The following is a 20,742-nucleotide window of genomic DNA, read 5'->3' as shown; positions in this document are numbered from 1 at the left end:
CTATTCAATTAATATTTTCACGAGCTGTCTTTGATTTTCTGGATGACTATTTTTTTAATTTTTTGCTGGATTAGTATTCCTTGGAGGGTTATTTACTTCTTCTTCATCTATCTTTTTTTCTTTATGTAGTCCTTTTCTTTATTGACTAAAAATATTATTTCGTCATTCTACCACATGACTATTACTTAAAGGATCAACTTACAACTAAGACACAGCTAGTGTTGAAAGCTTTCTTGTGTATTTTTTCAAGATCCAGTTACTGACTGACTTTTTTGGTAAGCACAGTTTAAGCATTAGTGAACTATAGGCAACTTGTCATGCCCTAAAAACTTAAACACATAATTCATTTAAAAACCAAGCACATGTTACCATTAAGGCATTTGTCTACCTAATATTTACATAAACTTAAGGATATCCATGTGCTAAAAATCCCTGCAAAAATCCTCCCAAGTGCCACCCACATGTGGAAACCAGGTCACGGTTAAATAAATAGGTTTCTCGTGCAAAAGATCTTCAATAACATCATGAGGATGACGTCATGAGTGACGTAATGACCCCTGCAGTTTAATGGGATAGAATTATTGTCGCCATGTTTCCTAGAAAGTAATATGGGTTAATGTTGGGTTATGGGGGGGAATATGGAGATTTTATGGGAAAGTGCCCTTAATTACTGAAGTTGCTTGTTGTATTGCGTATTAGTCTGTAACCAGTTCTCGTTTGGATGCAAATAATATTTTCGCGTTTGGTACTAATGAATACGGATATTTCTTTTTGTCGTTTTCAAGAGTCACATTTTTTTTCACAACGGCTCCTGCAATAAGGGTAAGACAACCTGCAACCCTGGTTGCACATTTTTGTCTTTAAAAACCTACTTCAGGCACCAGTCTTCACAAAGATAGTATTATGTTAACATCCATATTTTTATTACACCAAAGGATTTTTTGTGGATGATCATTTTTGTGGTGTAAGAGAAAATACACGATTTATTTTTAATTCTATAAGCTTTGTGTCATTTAAGTGACACGAGGACACCCAGACTCAGGACAAGCATTCGTGGATAATATTTCAACGTAGTCTTGAAATCAGAAATAACGAGAATTCTGATCTCAGCAATAGATCATACAAAAAACCCAATAACTCAAAGCCAATATCTGTAACATAATATAATATAATGCTATCTATACATTACTGAGCTATAAATATCAGCTGTCAATAAAAAACGTATAAAACAGGCAATGTATCACAAAGCGGCTATAAAATTACACTTCAAACACATCACGATATAAAACGCCATCTGTTCTTTATTTAAGGAGTTGTTTGTTTGACGATGACCCTGAAAATACTATTTTTAATATGGATTAAAATCCGATAAGCAATTTTATAATTTAAGACTTCTGTTCTTTGCAAATACAGTACCTTCAAATGGGAACAAAAACCTTTTGTTTTTGGTGAAGGTGGTCACTGTTAAAAAAAAAGTTATCCTAAAGTTTTTTTTCTATTGATGAATAATTGTATAGGATATCCAGAATTTTATGAGTGACCATTAGTCCTCTCGGCTTAATTTTTGCTGTCAGACAAGTTTAAGTTTTCTTACTATATCTGCAACAACAACAAAAAAAGTTATTTCTGGGAAAATTTAATTCTAATTATGTAATTTAAACCCGATCTAACAATTCGCATATCTTGGCACTCTTCTCAATTCTTAATTAACTCGTATATCATGATGCAAAATCGATAGCAATTGGGAATACCAGTCTAACAGAAGCAGAACAGAGGCCTTACTAAAAGCACTTACAATAGAACTATTTCTTTAGTGGAAGCGAGACAGCACACTACACTGTATAGCTGCATCCTGCTCGCACACGTTCAGAAAACCAGGGATCAGAGCAGTCGTAAGTGATGTACTGAGAAAAGTATTTGTCACTGGGTGTAATGGGTTATCAAGGTTAGCTCAATAGAATCTCATGGCCAGTCATGAATTGTGACGTCATACAGCTGATTCTGTGTGAATATGATAGAAGGAAAATGTGTTAGATGAAATGGGACGAATTAATTGTGAATGTCATGGTCTGGAGAACATTTCTAGAGTAATTGGTTACCGTGACCCCGGTACTCGAAGGACTCTTAGTCAGTAGAAGTCGGACACCCCTCCTCCAAAACAGAAGTCAACAGAACGGAGACATTAGATGATTTCCCACCCGAAAAATCTTTTTTACGTCTTAAAGAAGTTAATACTATTTATGATGAATAGAAGCATCGGTCGTTCGGGAGCAAGATGGGTTGACGATATACTTAAGGTCTTAAGTCGAGTCTGGATGAGGCTAGCACAGGACCGTAGAAATTATACCCTATATAAATTATAGGAATTAGCATGCGAAACTGTCAGTAGGACTATGCCCAACACTGGAATGACAAAGGCTGTGGATAATGATGATGATGAAAATGTAAAGATAGACAAAGATACACAGATTTTTTTGAAGAAAGAGTTTAACATATGACTTTGAAATATATATACAGTTTTTCGAGTATTACCTTGAATTCCTCAACATAATTACGACGCTTTTCCATTCGTTTGATGGGTTTATATATTTAATGATAATTGTCAAGTACACAATGGTTAGCGCTGATAATATTTTCAAGGGCCGAGATTAAGTAGGTACTTTGATGTATAGATATTACGAGGAGGAAAAATGGGAAAAAATGACATCAATGTTATGTTATAATACCAGCTAATATACGACCCACTGCTGGGCACAGGCCTCTTCCCTTAAAGAGGCTTCGATCACCACACTAGCTTACTGCACTCGTTTTCAGATTCTAATTTTGAGTCGAATATCTTTGGTAAAAATGAAGTAACGACTGTTTTTACTGCAAAAAAAGACTTTAAAAGTTTACGTATTTTTATGAACTTTCACTTCATCAACTTTCAAAAAGTAGGTAGGCATCATGAAAAGTTTATTTAACCTTTAAAATTGCATATATCCTTTAATATACTTAATAATTAATGAAAAATTTATATTAATTAACAAATGACCTAATTTCTTATTATCTCACTAATTAACTGAACTACAGTTAATTATGCAAAACTTTCAGCTAAATTAGTTTGGTGCAGCACTAATCCCAGGCGAGTGATTTATTATTGCATATTTGGGTCGAGGACGAAAAATTATGTCAATGGTCACAGCACTAGCAACTTCGCGATAGCATTTATTCCTTAAGCAATAGGATTCATTTTCGCTATGTCTCTTGACTGTTGTTCATGTGACAATGCCATATTGAATATCGACTTTATTGCGTCCAGCATAAGGTATATCTTTTAATGTTTGCTTGTAGTTTCTCCTTTATTTGACTGTACCGAAGTTTATGGGATATTTATTTTATAGAAGCAATTATTATGGATGAAAGTATGATTGGATGTTATTTATGATATTGATGGGAGTGGAATGTTTTCTATTGTTTTGTGTTTTGCAGATAAATTAAGAAGACTGACAGATATTTTTTTGATGAATATTTTGACTGATATTAATTAAAACCTGATCAATCAACAATCGTACAGTCAAGGTGTAGTTTAGATTCAAATCGTTGAGTGACATATTACGTAAACAGGCCCTTATATGAGGCTTTACGAACCAACAACCTTAATATTTCCATTAGCTATTGCAATGAGCTTGATGAAGTAATATTACAGCAATAATTGTGAAAATTTTGCTATCACTATCAATATATGATAGGTACCGGCTTGCACAGTCATTTGTAACTATCTTTCTTTATCCTTTCATTAAGAGCCTATGTCATATATTAAAGAATTACTCATAACCAGAGATGAATCTATACTAATATATAAAATGACGGGCCTGTTGGTCTAGTGGTTAGTGACCCTGACTGCTATACCGGAGGTCGTGGGTTCGATTCCCGCCCAGGACAAATGTTGTGTGATGAGCATGATCATTTGTTCTGGTGTCTGGGTGTAATTTATCTATAATATGTATGTATTTAGAAATATATAAGTAAATTTAACAGTTGTCTGGTTACCATAACACAAGCTCTGCTTAGCTTGGGATCAGATAACCGTGTGTGAGTTGTCCCAGGATATTATTATTATTTTTATAAAGCTGAAGAGTTTGTTTGTTATTTTGAACGCGCTAATCTCAGGAACTACTGGTTCAAATTGAAAAAATATTTTTGTGTCGAATAGACCATTCATCGAGAAAGGTTTTAGGCTACATACCATCACGCTGCGACTTATAGGAGCGAAGATACAATGGAAAATGTGGAAAAAAAACAGGGAAAAATCATTTATCTTCGATAGCTATCTTCTCACCACGCGGACGAAGTCGCGGGCAACAGCTAGTTAAATTAATATTAAAGCAGTACTCATAACCAAAGATAAATTATTTATAGTATAGTCAGTAGTAAAATTCAGTCGAAAGTTCAACTTATCGGAAGTTAAACTCGTAAAAAGCTCGAGTTACCGACTAAATAGTATGACTATTTATAATTAGCGGTGGGCTACGTCATAGGAAGTGACGTCATGATTTTGTTTAGACTGCGCAAGTGTGGGAATGGTATTCTTGTTTGTATTAACTGTGAATATGATGTCATTAAGCTCTTTGCAAGTAATTAGGTAGCTACTGAAAAAGGTATACAATTTTGGGGTATCATTTCGTCTAAAAGCAGAGATTAAAAATAAAATGCGACTTAAAACCAAGTGAAAACAGAAATGGGGATTTTTATTTGCCCACTGTGTCCCAACGCTGGGCAAAAGCTTTTCCCAAATCATTTCATATCTTATCGTATCTTTTTCAATTTCTTTTTTTTTCGAAAAACCTTTTTGTAAAAAATTCTTTATTTTTGTTATATCTAATTGAATTAACAACAAACGTTCAATTATAAGTAGCTCAAGAAATTGACAGCATAATTTTATCTCTCAGAATAATAAAAAGTTTTCTTAAAACAATAGCCTATTTAACCATGAGATAATTACGTCACCATAAGCTTCTAACAAATCCGGCCTAAATCTATACTAGAGTAAGTCACTTCCTTACCGCCGACATATTTCAGTCTAACATAAAACTTTACGATTTAAATGAAGTTTCTTTTCTCAGAAATATAGTTAGGTTATAATTACGGGATGTTGTAACATGCTTAATTTATATTTAGACATGAAATAGGCGGAGTTTCTTTGTCTACAAAATTATAGGACTATATCAAAGGTAAATGAGGCCTATGAATGTATAAGTCAATTGGAGTTGTTCCCGTAGATTTGAGTGGACAGACTTGTAGGTCAAAGATTTACAAATGGTCCATAATTACCTACCTATTTTTAATTTGTCCAGGAAGGGTAAATACGGCACCCTATTACGTACAGCCGTCTGTTCTTCTGTCCGTTTTTCCTTTTGCTTTTCACCAGACTATATCCCAAGAACCTTGATAGCTAGGTAGTTTTCACAGGCAGTAAAAGAAATAGAATTTTGTCATAAATTTGGTATGTGATTAATCTTTAAATTTGTTTCGCTATCAGTTTATTTGTACGAATTCCCACATACAACTGAAGTCGTGAGACCTATTCACACTTAACCGGTTGATTTAGTTTTAAGCTTTAGATAAATCTGTTTTCCTTAGAAAAAGCATTTAAATCACATGCATAAAGACACCCAGACTCAGGACAAGCATTCGTGTAATACAAATGCTTTTAATGATGTACTGATATCAATTATGAGATAAAATTATCTATATTAATCTATATCTATACTAATATATAAAGCTGAATAGTTTGTTTGTTTGTTTGAACGCGCTAATCTCAGAAACTACTGGTCCAAATTGAAAAATTATTTTTGTGAGGAATAGACCATTCATCGAGGAAGGCTTTTAGGCTATAAACCATCACGCTGCGACTAATAGGAGCGAAGATACAATGGAAAATGTGACAATAACAGGGCAGGTATAAATCATAACTTACATCTTCTACCCACGGGGACGAAGTCGCGGGCAACAGCTAGTTGATCGATATAAATAATACACATCTACTTATATTAAGTGGCTACTTGAATTAAGTTGAAGTATTTTATAAATAAACCCATCCGTTCATGGTTCTAGGAACTTTTCAAAGCATTAAAGTAATCATTATAAAATGGAAGCTATCAAAGTTTTAACAAAGTTTGATTCGAAAAAAGAAAAATTGTGTCCATACGAATCTATTCATAATTGTACCTATTTTTGTCTGTCTGTTATTTGATTGTAGCTAAAACACTGAATAAATTCCGTGATATTTCTTGAAGGTATAAGCATATACATAAGTACTGTTACTTATTAAAGTTATTATCAACTCCCTTAACCAAATATGTGAAACGATTATAAATTGACCCCTAAATGAAAAAAATGTATTAAATATTTCTGAAACTGATTTTTTTTCCTTTTCAAATCATTGTGCAAGGATAATTGCTGTGCCCCAGAAGCTTAATATTTAATTAAACAATTCCTCTTAATTTAACTATAAAACTATCGTTACCGTCATAAATAAAACACATTTCTGAACGAACCCATAACTAACGCATCCAAAACCACGGCTTCTTTTAGACCCGATTTATTATTCTGTCAGAGATCCCGCTTCGGAAACGACCAGTATAAGTAGACCTCTGTGCTATACTAGCTGTGTCGCGCGGTTTTATTCGATTATTTTATGTCATTGCAGTTAGATAAGGACTAGTAAGCTGATCGCTAACATTTACAAATTGACAGGTACTGCTTGAAAAAGAAAATATATTACAAAAGAAAGTGTGATGTGAATAATAGCACAACAGTTATTTGATAAGGAATGATCAAATCGAATCACAAGATTATGTTATATTGTAACGATGCATATGACCACATTTTGGCTCAATTTTTGACCACTTAAAATTTTCCTCTATAAAATTTTCCTGCTCCTTTAATTTACGAAATTCAATTGAATGAGCACAGTTTAATAAAAGTTAAAAGTGGTTTAAATTTAGCTTGCACGGTTTGACTAAAACGGGATACACGATACGTAGATTTCAGTAGATTGAATCTGTAGAAATCTTGATTTTTATTTACAGATCTTTAACTAGACAACCTCTTTAAAAGTATCACATTCATGTTTTTTGAGTATTGAGTATTGCGTATAATATTTTTATCCAGGTTATAAACAGTATACGAAAAAGAAATAGCAGTTTTTACATTATTCCAAACCAAAATCCATTCAATTCATAATGAATCAGTAATATTTCAGTTAAGTAACTCCTATGCCTATATATATTCTTTTGTAGCAAGTTCGGGAATGAGAGGTCAAGTTACACTGGTCCCTTTATCCTAAGTTAAAGGAGATTTATATGACTAAGCGTGAACTAATGTGTTGAAACGTGTCTGTATTCGAGAAGTATTTTTATTTGGACATGTTTAGCCGCTCGGATTCGTCTGGGAAGCCTGTTGACTGTTATCAATAATATATGGAGTTTTCGTGATAATATTATTTTTGTAATTTTTTTCGAATAGTTCCCGGACTAAGGAATTACTTGTGTTCTCGCGACACAAGGACTTTCAAGGATAACAGAAATGCTTTTATCACGCAGGGATTGAACCTGCGACACGGATGGCACAGTTTTTGGCGAATTATTCAATAGAACTCGGATATACATAAGTACAGTCAGTTGCAAAAATGTTCATAATTTAAATAGTGTATTTATTCAATGTTGACAATAATTAATGAAAGGTATGTAATTCTGTATTAATTGATTTTGTGGCAAGCAGTCATTTTAAATCCACTTTTCCCACATGAGAATCAATTCAAAAGTAATCTCTCAGGCAGGAGTTGAACTTGCGACCTCCAGTACTAAATACCAGTTTCAACACAATTAATTTCAACTTCAAAATATACCAACCGTAGAGTTACCAAACTTTAAAAAATACCATTGCTACCCCTTACACGCCTATCCATATAACATGATTCATAAATGCAGCTGTTTAAATAATTTCTCTATTATTAGACGTTGGTACAGACGGACAGACATACAGTAACGCCCACTTTCACTGCCCGCTCTGGTTAAGTATATTTAGAATTATTTTGATGTACAGTACAAGGCAGAGATGAATGAATACTGTTAAGGGCTATGCTTAAGTCTAACAATCCCTTACAGGTAAACACATCATGCTCAAATTATTTTTATTTTATACTAATATATAAAGGTGAAGAGTGTGTTTGAACGCGCTTATCTCAGGAACTACTGGTTCAAATAATTTCTGTGTTGAATAGACCATTCATCGAGGAAGGTTTTAGGCTATACACCATCACGCTGCAACTAATAGGAGCGACGATACACTAGAAAATGTGGAAAAAATAGGGAAAATTATTCATCTTCCAGGGATTCCATTCAAAAATTCCTAACTTATATCTTCTAACCACGCGGACGAAGTCGCGGGCAACAGCTAGTTATAAATAATAAGAAACTAGCGTTAGTTTGTACTTGAGCTACATGAATCTATCTTTTTATCAAACAATTTACCTCTGACTGTATTTTGGGGTAAATACGGTTAACTGTTTCTTACCCCAACCTATACCATTTGAACTTAAATTGTCCTTCATTAAACTGCTTTAATGATAAACCATCAAATTTGTCACAAATTAATTTAAGTGCATTCGAACCTATGTCCATTGCTTAACAGATACCAGAATAAAATTTGATGTAGTTTAAAACTTTAAGAATTGGAAAGAATTCAACAAACCATATATATATATACATAAGCCATTTATTAATCTTTACGTTAGTAACTATCAAATAAACCGCTTAATTATTACCAAATAATTACATGTCAACATCAAGCTAACATTTATTTAAACTTACAACCTAGAGTCAAGTCATAACCTACAAACCATCAATATGTTAAAATCTAATAAAAGCCTGCCATCGTCTTTTAACGTAATATTATTTCAAGTGAGGAAGAGAGATGACGCTATCCCGTGTAATTTTCTGTCTCGCTTCTATAACTGCAATTACTGTTTTAAGTAATGGTGGTACTTCCCCTGACCCCAAAAAGACACGTGTCCACGCAAAACAGACTCGCATAATATTCTATACATTCCTAATAATTAAGAATTTATAAGCCATTCGTTTATGATGCAATTTACATTATTGTTTGTAGGTAGGATTTTGAAACAAAAGGCTGAATTTATCGGCAGAAAGCATTGAGTCTTTGATTCCGACCGTTGTGTTTCGATCTTTGGCAGTTGTTGAGATATTTTGACATCTAGGATGGTACTGTGTTTCACAGTGAATGGGTTTGAAGGTCAGTTAGTCGGTGCCTTGTACAAATACGCTATTTAGCTGTTTTTAGTTAGATTGGAAGCCGATGGCAACAAGATGAGCATAACAGATGGAATTTCCTTCCAATTTTTTTGTAATTACAAATCCCACAACATTCACAACTTTCACATAACGCCATCTAGTTGAAAACTAAGAAAAGCTTCTATTCTGAATGATAGACAGGTAAGCTTACCTATGTATTTCTAAACACATACATACCATAGATAAATTACACTCAGACGCATAACAAATGATTATGCTCATCGCAAAAACATTTGCCCTGGTTGGGAATAGAACCCACGACTTCCAGTAGAGTCTGCTGATTTGTTAGATTGGTTTTCGTCCTAAATAGCAGCAACAAAATATAGGTAAATGTCCGACGTATATTCATGAATTTACGAGAGAAACCGAGTGACACAGCTAGTTGTAAGTTGAACATAAAAATCCAGATAATTCCACCATCATGAAACGCACCCAAAGCTCATAAAATACCTAGTCCTTGCAAGCCAATCAGCCATAGAGAAACGCTCTATATTTTTCCGACGTCCCATAAATCAGGTATTGTCCAATAAAATCGAGGTTGCCGTGATAATCTTCCATAAACCATAGACTAGCATATTTATGGACGGCGTTGTTCTAATTTGTCTATGGACCTATGGTTATTGGGTCATGGACGCACAAATTCGTTGAAGCGACCTTTTTAATTGGTGCAATTAATTTGCAACTGCGGCCACGCTTTTTTTATTACTAGAGGCTAATCTTGTCTATGATCCAGTTTGTTCTGTAGGTTTTAAGCCATTTTCTCTTATCCTAATAACATTATGATGAAAGGTAAACGACTCAACAAGTGAACTAATTTGATTTCAATTAATCACCAATGTGACCTTTTGAAAGCTTGTCCTTTCTTAATAAATACAAATAATCCTCCAAGGCAAAAAAGATTTTGATCATTGGTCACCATGCTAGATCGTGAGTTGCTGGAAAGTTACCTCACGATATTTTCCTTCACCATATTTTTACTAGTATGTAATAATAATAAAAAGCCCGCAATTTAACATTAAATCAAATCAAAATTCATTTATTCAAATTAGGCTACTAAGTAGCACTTTTTGAAGGTCATTTACATTGGACAGCACCCAGTTTCGCCCACCCTTCACCGCTTCCTAAGTGCTTTTGCTGTGAGAGAAGAAACGGCGCAACAAACTCCCCAGCAGCACGCTGTCATTCCGTTTACAGGTACATTATTATACCAATAGACCTTATTACTTATACACAATACAATTTGCAATAGTTTTGTAGCTTCCTTGGGCTGTCAATGTTTGTTCTTTTATAGAGCAAGGGGGATGGTCCCTGGTAGATACCCCATCATATTTTAGATTAAAGTTCTCAACAAGGCCTCTGCATGTTGGACCTGTGTCCCCGTGCACGCCTTTAAAAAGGACCGGGTTATGAAGAAGTTATCCCGTGATAGAAAAGCGATCAAAAGTTAGCGTATAGCTTTCAAAGATACATCGATACCTGTATTAACATCAAACCTGCAACCTCGTTCACACAAATCAATACGACAACCGCAAAACCATCACAAGAGTCCCTTACTATACCCAAACATACTCCCTGAAGCTGGTATCTACAGTTCTCAATACAATAACTCCATTCTCAAGCTACTTAACATTCAGCCAACCGACAGAAAAGCCGACCCGTCAAACATTATACAGTGTGTTTACTTTTGTCGTGCCTACAGAACCCGACGTGCATAGCAATGGGGTTCCTTATGGGTATAGCAAGACTGTATGTCGACCACTGCATATTGATAGCGTGAACTTTGAAAATTAATTAAGGTGTTTTTAGTGCGTGCAGTTTTTGCAGTTTTTAATTGAGTGGAGTAGGTATGCAAAGATTATTTATATTCTAAAAAAGTGTTATCGTTTGGGTCCCGATTATAAGGAATAGAGAGGCATTCTGGGGGTTTTTGCCTCTATAAGTCTGACACGCTTTCTCCTTTTCCAGGCGATGTAATTTGGAAGCAAAAATGGCTAACAATCATATTTATGGACGTACCAAACGTTGCTTAGCTTCGATTCTCATCAGCGGAAACAGAACTACATCTTCTGTGAAAATGTCAACTGTCTAGCTATCACGGTTCATGAGATATAGCCCGGTGACAGACGGATGGACAAGGACAGACAGCGCTACCTAGCAATAGGGGTTGTCTTCAAACCTCTTAATATGGAAAATTAAAATAATGTATAATAATAATCCTTAACATTATTTTTATTATTAAATGATGTAACGGTTTACTCTCGCGTATTTATCGGAGTAGCCCGACTAGTTTCGGACCCAACCGGAGTCCTTAATAATGAGCAGACGCGGCGGGATTCGACTCGCGATCCCGCAAATAATGAATCAGTCTCACGATAGTTATTATAAAAAATATTTTTATTTAATTTTTTCCCTTAAAACTATAATATAAGATATCTGCACTTCGATACAGTATTACCATACATCAAAATAATTTACTGTTACACATAAAACACACGAAGAAAACTAATTTGTTTTATTATAATTACCTATTGAATACAATTTCCTTGTTCCGGTCATATGTAAGCGAGTCACGAACGCATTGCCATCTGCACGACGTTACGTTCACGCATCGTAATATATGTATGAAATGTATGCATGATATACATATATGTTCGAAGAAACAATTCTAATTCAATTATATTGAGAACTGAGCGTTTGATCCTGGTTGTTAATACTAGCTGTGAGAAGCGGTTTCCGATAGTTCTTGTTGAAATACAGAATTACAAGTATAAAAAAACGGTATAGTTTAAGACGTTAAAATAGATCAATTAACACATTAAAAACGACTCTCACGCTAAGGAAGGCTCAAAACAAGCATTCGTGGATTGAACCCGCAACATGACGCGCACATCCTACGTAGGAATGGCATTTGTGTGATCTACCAATGCTTGTTTTAAACCTGAGTGTCTTTGTGCGCGTGATTTGTATGTTTCCGATGTGTTTTGCATGGTGAACAATATATTTTTTTCTGAATAAGGGTTGGTACTTTCTAAACATCAGGATAAAATGATAGCTACAAAAGGCAACATTTAATAAACATAACTAGTCACATTATTTACCTAGCTAGCCACATAATGTTAGGAAGCGGGCCTAATATAATTACGGACAAAACCGGGGCATATCAATTAGTCCAATTAACGGACGGACGAACAGTTTGCTAGATTATAGGTCAGTTCAAATTGTCATCTGGTATCATGCTTAGCCTGTTTAACCGACTGTCAAAAAGTTGCTATGTTATTTTGGATAGTTTTCCCCAATGAGTTAATAAAAAATTATTCATCAATATTTTAGGATGGGCTTCTAGGTTTACCGGATCCAACTGAAAAACATATTTTATACCTAGTAACAAGATGTTTGACCATCAGAGTAGGCGAGACAAGCTTGACTTCAATATAGAGACTTACTTACTAACTTATTTTTGAATTCGTATCAAACTTTGTGACGAGAGTTCAACCTAACCTTAACTGATTTTTACTTAGATAAACTTTACGACTGCTAAAAAGTCTGAATACTAAAACTAAACTCAATTTTGAACGACCAAAAGCAGATTACCATTTAAAAACACCTCAATCTTACTCAACGTTCAATAATTTTCATCTCCATAATTAATTCACAGACAAACTAAGAAACATGTTACAAGGAAATCTAAATAAAGCTATTTCATATTCAATACACACAAGTACAGTTTATTCGACGATACTTCTGTAAATCCGAAGATACATTTACCGGAAAATGTCATGTGTAGCCGTCTTGTCTAACGCATTGAAACATGTGCCTAAAAAGGGCAACGAAACATTCAAATGGCGTTTACTATTGCCGGGGATAGAAGGCAAGATGGCGTGTGGTACAAGTGATGAGAGACCACGATAGCTGACAGTTCAAAATTATCCCTTACAGATCTCGAAGCTCTCGATAATATTGAAGACGAAATAGTTTTCTCTCTGTAAAAGTAGACTCTATAATTTTTGTCATACAGATCTCTTTGGTCTCAGAAAGGTGTCTGACATAAAACTGTCTAGTCTCAAATAATCGTTGGCCACTTTTTTCCGGTTATGAAATAATCAAATGAGTCCTCTCGCTTTGGTAGAGTGGAGGAGAGTGTTAGACTTTTACTGACTAAAAATCTATCCAAGTTCTTTACTTCGAACTTTGTGCACCGAAACCGCAGTTTCGATTCGGACAATTCCGCTAAAACTTTCCTCTCTAGGGTGACGTCTTCAGTACGTGGTGATTTGATGGATTTCCGCTAGATGGCACTAATAATCTTTTAACTTGCACCATACCCGCCCTTTCACCATTAGCCTCATATAACTACTGAATGTTAACTTAAATGTGTTTTACTTAACACAACATCTATTTATTGGGATCCCGCATTGTGTTAAATAGTTTATGTATTACACAGAGACAGTTAATTTGTCTAGTTAAATAGTTTAACCGCTGCGTTCAGACGAAACGACAGTTAAACGTTGCTTTGAATTGTCGATCGTATTTTACTTTGGCAATACAACGGTTAGTGATATTTCAGCGAAAATATTCTCACAAAAAATTAAACCACATACATGCTAAACCTACAAAGGGATCGAAACCGCGATACGTCAGGTGCCATGCATAATCTTCACTAGGAACTTTTGTTCTACTACTAAATTCACAATAGGAATATATTTTTTAATTTGTTACAGAATCCCACTCAATGCGCCGTCGGCAAGCGGTGGATGACGTCAACTACGATGACCCACTCCTCGGAGACGAAGCGACGGATGACGAGACCCTGAACGATACTGACAATGCAGGTAAGAATGAAAAACAGGATTCTAGACAAATTATACTTAATTTACTAGAAAAAAACGACTCCGCACTCTGGATTTCATTCTTTTGTAGCGAATGGTTTCACAAACATTCATTTCACATGCACAAAGACACCCAGACTCAGAACATTCGTGGATCACACAAACGCTTGTTCTACGCGGGGTTCGAACCCGCGACACGTCGCCTACTGTGGGTTTGTCGTGGTGACGCATGTTTACGAAAAAAAGAAAGATCTATTAAAGGATATTTGCCAGGACTTTTGAGTCTACTCCTAGTACAAGGTTATGCAACTTTTATTTATTTTTCCGCAGAAGTTCAACCTGAAAAGGCTCCAGCGGTGATAGAGACAAAGCCGACTCACTACGAAGTGGAAGCCGACGGCGAAATACGTTTGGAGTGCAAAGTGTCGCCTGAAAGTAAGTACTCTCCCAATTGTGGGCAAAAATATTCAGAAAGTCCACCTTACTCCTTTTACGATTACACTGGGGAAATTTTATGACAGACAGGACTCGATCCTGTGACTTCTTGTTTAAAGAACCAGTCCTTTTAGCAACTAAGGTATCGTCACTGGTCAAGAGTTCAAATGAGTGAGTTTACTAAATTAAGGGTGTAATCTTTCAAAAAATATCATCAAAATCTGATCAGCAATTTAGCTCTTAACGTACCAAATAGACGAACATACTTTCCCCTTCTACGAAACCAACCTATTTATACATTACACTGACATCATACATTTCCTTTTGGAACAAAAAAACATGATTCATTGATCAATAAAATGTGTTTATAACAAAATGGCCGCGCTTCCGGCGTGGCGCCAAAACGCGTGCTTCTTCCGGCTAACTGTCAGACGGATGGTCAACTATATTTGGTTATCCTATAATTAAGTGCAATCGTATTTAGACACGTCGGTATGTCTAACAGTGTGTTTTTTAAACGTTTGTTTGTTAAACCAGCTTAACATGAGCTCTTCAATGAAGACTCGCTACTGTTGAAGCGAGATAGCAAACTATAAAGCGTATAGCGCTGTCTTACTTCCACAATTGAAAAAACCTTAATTCAAAAGCTCATAATACAGGCATAGGATGTGAAGCTAAATTTTAATTATTCATTGCAAGCATCTCCGATTATTTGGGTTATGAATATGCATTAACTCAACCACAACGGTAAAGCAGTTGCGTATCCTCTTTAGCCTATTTTTGTCTATAAATTTGTATTTTTCTTTCCAGACACGGTGGTCCAATGGTACAAAGGAAACCAGCTGTATTTCATAGGAAACATTAACTTGCATCCCGAGGAAGTCAGATATTCCATGTAAGTTACAACCATTAACACTTTTATATAAGTACTAGCTGTTGCCCGCGACTTCGTCCCCGTGGGTAGAAGATATAAGTTATGATTTATACCTGCCCTGTTTTTTTTCACATTTTCCATTGTATCTTCGCTCCTATTAGTCGCAGCGTGATGGTTTAACGCCCGATGGCCTCAAGCCTTCCTCGATGAATGGTCTATTCAACACAAAAAGAATTTTTCGATTTGGATCTGTGATCATCAGACCTGAGATTAGCGCGTTCAAACAAACAAACTCTTCAGCTTTATATATTAGTATAGATTTCTAGTAATTTATAAAAGGTAAATTAATGACACCAATTAACTAATTAATACTCAATGCATCTACTATTTTGATATAGGATTATTTTTTACTTGTACGTAGTAAAAGTTTTAGATATATTTTCGAGCAAGCTTGTATCACATTTTCATTTTGATTTCGATCAAGATAACCAAACCTTTATTCTCTTCTTTACAATAGAAAGTAATCTCTTCATGCATGCATGTCGAAGCGACGACGTAAGTTTACGCTATCCGATGATTTAGTCTCTAAAAGTGCCTAAAGACGGGCGTTCATATTTCTATAACTTTGATCTGCGGTACACGTTTGGACTGGATAACTGTCGGATATCAGACATCAACCATTAATTCTCCTCAATCGAAAAGCATTGAAGCTTTTAAACATGCCTTTTCCAATATTTGGTTTGAAAACCTTAACTTCCTTTCTTCTAATTATTATTCTCTCCCATTTCCAGTGCTGAAGACTCCAAAGACCTGCTCATCAAGAACGCTAAGCTTTCAGACAGTGATGTCTTCAAGTGCGAGACAGTTCAGAAGTCACTCCTGGCCATCAACCACACGTTGCTGGTCACCCAGAAACCAGAGATCATCAGTAAGTTGATGTTCTTCTACGTAAATATTTATTTTTATATTCTTAATGTCAGTGGGGCCAAAACCAATGGGTGAAAAGTACAACTGAATGGTCCATAACACAAAACCGATGTCAGCGTGGTAGACCCACGTGGAGATGGTGGGTAGACTTGGATTCGACCTTCTCACCAATAAGGTAGTGCAAAAAGCGGGGAACCCTTTGCTCAGTAGTGTGACTTCCCTGGGGTAGTAGTAATAGTTCTTAATGATCCCTTTTCAGTTGCTCTAATGACAGAAAAAGATTGGAAATGAGAATCGAAATTTCGTTTATTATTCAAAACGCAATCATTTGTCCCATGAAAGAAAATGTTTTTATTCTATTCTTTTGTTCCTTTATGACTTAATTAGACGACAAACGTTAGGGCTATTAAAATATATGAAAGGCAATCGTGACTAAAAGTTGCTCTCCACGCGTTTCACTCAAGTAAATATTTAAGTATTGCGGTTAGACCGAAATATTTACAGTACTACTTACTTCTAAGCAGGGTAGCAAATTTTGCTTAAGTGTTAACAAGTCTTAAACAAAGATTGTTATGCCACTGCCATCTATCTGCCACCGGCGGAATCATTTCGTTACCTACTCGTTCTGGTAGTAGTTCCGGTAATCAAATCTAGATGGCGCTGTACTGACTTTTAATTAAACTTTTTCACAGATATGTCGGCGTCCCACGGTGGTAATTTGGCTGTTGGAGCAGACCTTAAGCTGACCTGCCTGGTGACTGCCTCCCCCGTACCCACTGTGATTTGGTCTGTCACCAGGAGGGACAACAACCAGGTAATAAACCTTATTTTGAGATGGATTTGCATGATTGAAAAATGAAGAAAATGTGATCTTGAATATTTTTTATCATATAGTATGTCCTTCTGGTTATTATACTTAATAATATTTAACTTTTTTGGTCTTAAGATATCTATGGTCACTGTAGGTCATTCGAATCTCACTAGAGCCAAATTAGTCCGTAACTCAAAACTTGAAAATGACATCCCAAAAATAAACCCAGAATGCAATTCTTTATACTTAACGTAAACACCCCTCTCTTTCTAACCCACAGAACGACCGCCTGACAGAAAAGGACGGCGAATTCTCAGTCGAAGGCAACGTTTACTCCATGTACATCAAGAACGTCAGGAAGTCTGATGCCGGCCAGTATTACTGCTACGCTCTGAACAAACTCGGAAGCCATCAGGCTGAAATTACAGTTGTCGTTAATGGTAAGTAATATTCTGCACGGTTATAAAATTGTTCGGGAAATAAGGGGTTTTTAATTTTATTGACAAGAAGTATAGAGGCCAAGATAATGTTACTCCTTTTATTTATTTATTTATTTATTTATTTATTAGGTATACCAACAGCATAACATACATATTTAACAAATTAGAAATTAAGTAACATAGTGTCTCGTATGCATGCCTATTATAGGTACACACAGCATTTATATTATAGGTGTACTAAGGCTTTTCTTACATGAATTTATATTAAATTAAAATTTACTTATACAAATAAAAAAATATACTAAAACTAGGGGTAATAATTGAATACATCCAAAGTGGTTAATTTTTAATTCCAAAAAGAATTTCAGAAACATGTCTAATACGTTCAACTAAAACTGTTCTCACGGGTTGTGTTACACTTGTGTACAACTTCTCTTTTATAAAAAAGTTACAAGTTCTGTAAATTATTCTCAGATACTTTTATTTGTTTGTGAGAGTAAAATGACAGTTTCTCAACCACTCTCTTCACAACACCTGATTTCATAAAAACATGACTACTTGGAATAATAATTATTTTTTTCCAGTGTACAGGGAACTGATTTCATGAAGACATGACTACTTTTAATAATAATTCTTTTTTACGTTACTCTCCAGGAAAACCTCAAGTCCACGTACCCAGGACAATCGTGAACTCTGGACTTAATACTGAAGCTATTCTGCAGTGCTCTGCCCACGAGGAAGCCAGGTAAAAAGACAGCTATAAAAATGTAATATCTATAAACTATGGTAGGCAATCATGGTCTTCAGAGTTTCTTACCCCATCATACATCTTACAACAATACTGCAGTGGTTGTAAAAGTGTGAAATAGTATTAAAATTTGTAGAGCACCGTCTCTTTTCCACAAGAGCATTTATATTAATTTAAGACGTGGTAAAAGGCTCTCAGACCATTTAAATTGTGGTAAAGTGGTGAAAACTCAATTCTGACAGAAGTAGGATTTTTGTTTAGATGTCTAATATGCTTTATGTCCAAACCCAGATTAATATTTTTTTTAATTTCATTCGCCACTTTTGCTTCCATTTATAATACTTTTAATAGTCTTATTGGATGTCACATCATTTCAATTATTCTCTTGCATTTCAGGCCACACATCCGCTGGTACAAGGACGGTAGCCTCATTGAGAACTCCTCATCCAAGTTCATGATCAGCACCAGAGGATCCCACTCCAACCTGACTGTGTTCCCCAGCGCTGATGAAGACTTTGGTACTTACACTTGTGAGGTAAGTTACATATGATTAAAATGGACTTCAAGTAGTTTGGACAACTAGTTTTTGATTTGACTCAATATGTTTGTCATGTAGATTCCCTTTAATTCTACTTTTAAATTGTCTAAAACTAATCCCGGACTAAGGAATTTAGTTCTTGTATCTGGGAAATATATGTTTTTTTTTTTCAATTAATCAATTAATCAATCAATTTTTTCAATAAACTAATTAACTACTTGTAAAAGTAGTTAATTAGTTTATAGTATGCTATACACACTGTATAGGACTTCGCAAATCTGTCCATCATTTTTTCAAGTTGTTTTCGTTAAGACAAACATTACACTAATTTAGTCAGTGATTTCAAAGTCGGCAATTTATTTTTCAGGCCGCCAACTCCTTCGGCAGACACAACAAGTCGATCGATTTAGTTCAGAGCCCGGTAGTGGAGGACTTGGAAGTCGATGGGTCTGCCATGACCTGGGTCGTCCACTCGCATCAGCCTCTTGAAGCTATGGAAGTACAACTGAGGCCTTTGAGCGATGTAAGTTTGTAAAAGCTGATATTATCGTGTAAGGTGCGATGCATTGCTGGCGATGATGGATGACTTTTAATACCAGAGCTGTGCTGCTCTGCAATGTAATGCAATTTATTATATATTTCTCTTAACATCTTAATGAGCCAGTTAAGTCAAAAAGAGACAAGTAAAAAGGATGAACAGTCCAACCTCCACTGAGGTACTGCGTGTTGCTGTGTTGGAAGACCTATTTTTTTACAATTGTCAAAATCCATGGTTACGACATTTTCCATCACCATTTGTCAACTGACAAAAAAACCGTTCAGTTCGTTAGACTTAAATATTGGATAAGATTTTTTTTGTTTCGTCTCGTCAACAAAAAAAATGAAGGATATACAGTGAAATAAAATCTAGCGTGACGTCACTTACCAGTAAGATCCTTACAAGCGAGTGATATTACTAGCCCCCATTTCAGCACCTTAAGAGCGTTTAATCTTCCTTACTATTTAAAGAAGAGATAAAATGACTTAAGACTACTTAGATTTTTTAGTCAAATATTTTTTGCCGGAATTTATTTAGATCCTATAGTCTTCCTCATACTTACCTTTTTCTCATACTTTATTTCTATTTCCAGGATGGTGAATGGACGTCCCTGGATGTCCCACTTCCTCCATCCAACGGTCACAAATACGAGGTGTCTTACCATCTTGAAGACAAGCAGTTGGACAGTGGAGAATATCACGCCGTCGTTAAAGTCAAGAACTCAAAGAGTTGGGGAGGTTCCGATGAGCCCGCTGTTGTCAAAATCGGTATGTATGTTTAGAGTTTGGCAAGCGCTTATTGCAGACAAAACGTTTTGTTTGAGACGACTGTTTTGCCTATCTTACTTGGCTTGTCAACCTTTCCTCGTAAGGCCCAACCTAAATTTAGGTCGATATATGTTATGACCCTATCCACTAAAAAAAGTGCAAGTAGTTGCGGCCGAGAACTTTAATTTAGTAAAAAAGTGTTCAAATGTAATGCTTTTGACTAAACTACTGTTTTATATATTTCTATATGTTATACCTAAAATATTTTGAACATAAATCAATTTTCCTAAATAATATTTTTTTTCTATATCCGGGATTATTTAAACAAAGAAATACGTTAAAATATCATGTCATAACTTTAGGTCGTTGGGCTATAGTTTTTCAGTAATTGTTTTTTTTTTCTTCATAAACTTCTTAAAAGCAGATCTCTGAGAAGGAATGGTTTGTTTTAAATGGGCGCTCGCCCTTGTATTTTTGAAACG

General features: G+C 35.3%; 1 protein-coding gene across 1 annotated transcript in view; it reads left to right on the top strand.

Annotated features, from left to right (window-relative positions):
- Positions 1-20,742, top strand: part of LOC113505655 (opioid-binding protein/cell adhesion molecule-like) — a 164,211-nt gene that overhangs the window by 140,490 nt on the left and 2,979 nt on the right. Inside the window, exons 3-12 of the mRNA XM_026888458.1 lie at positions 14,075-14,185; positions 14,513-14,617; positions 15,428-15,512; positions 16,283-16,419; positions 17,111-17,232; positions 17,510-17,669; positions 18,324-18,414; positions 18,814-18,952; positions 19,323-19,478; positions 20,086-20,260. Coding sequence (XP_026744259.1) covers positions 14,075-14,185; positions 14,513-14,617; positions 15,428-15,512; positions 16,283-16,419; positions 17,111-17,232; positions 17,510-17,669; positions 18,324-18,414; positions 18,814-18,952; positions 19,323-19,478; positions 20,086-20,260 — 1,281 coding nt within the window. The remainder of the gene's footprint in view (positions 1-14,074; positions 14,186-14,512; positions 14,618-15,427; positions 15,513-16,282; positions 16,420-17,110; positions 17,233-17,509; positions 17,670-18,323; positions 18,415-18,813; positions 18,953-19,322; positions 19,479-20,085; positions 20,261-20,742) is intronic.

The sequence above is a fragment of the Trichoplusia ni genome, chromosome 26, assembly GCF_003590095.1.
Source record: "Trichoplusia ni isolate ovarian cell line Hi5 chromosome 26, tn1, whole genome shotgun sequence".
NCBI lineage: Eukaryota > Metazoa > Arthropoda > Insecta > Lepidoptera > Noctuidae > Trichoplusia > Trichoplusia ni.
This window is presented reverse-complemented; position numbering and strand designations above follow the sequence as displayed.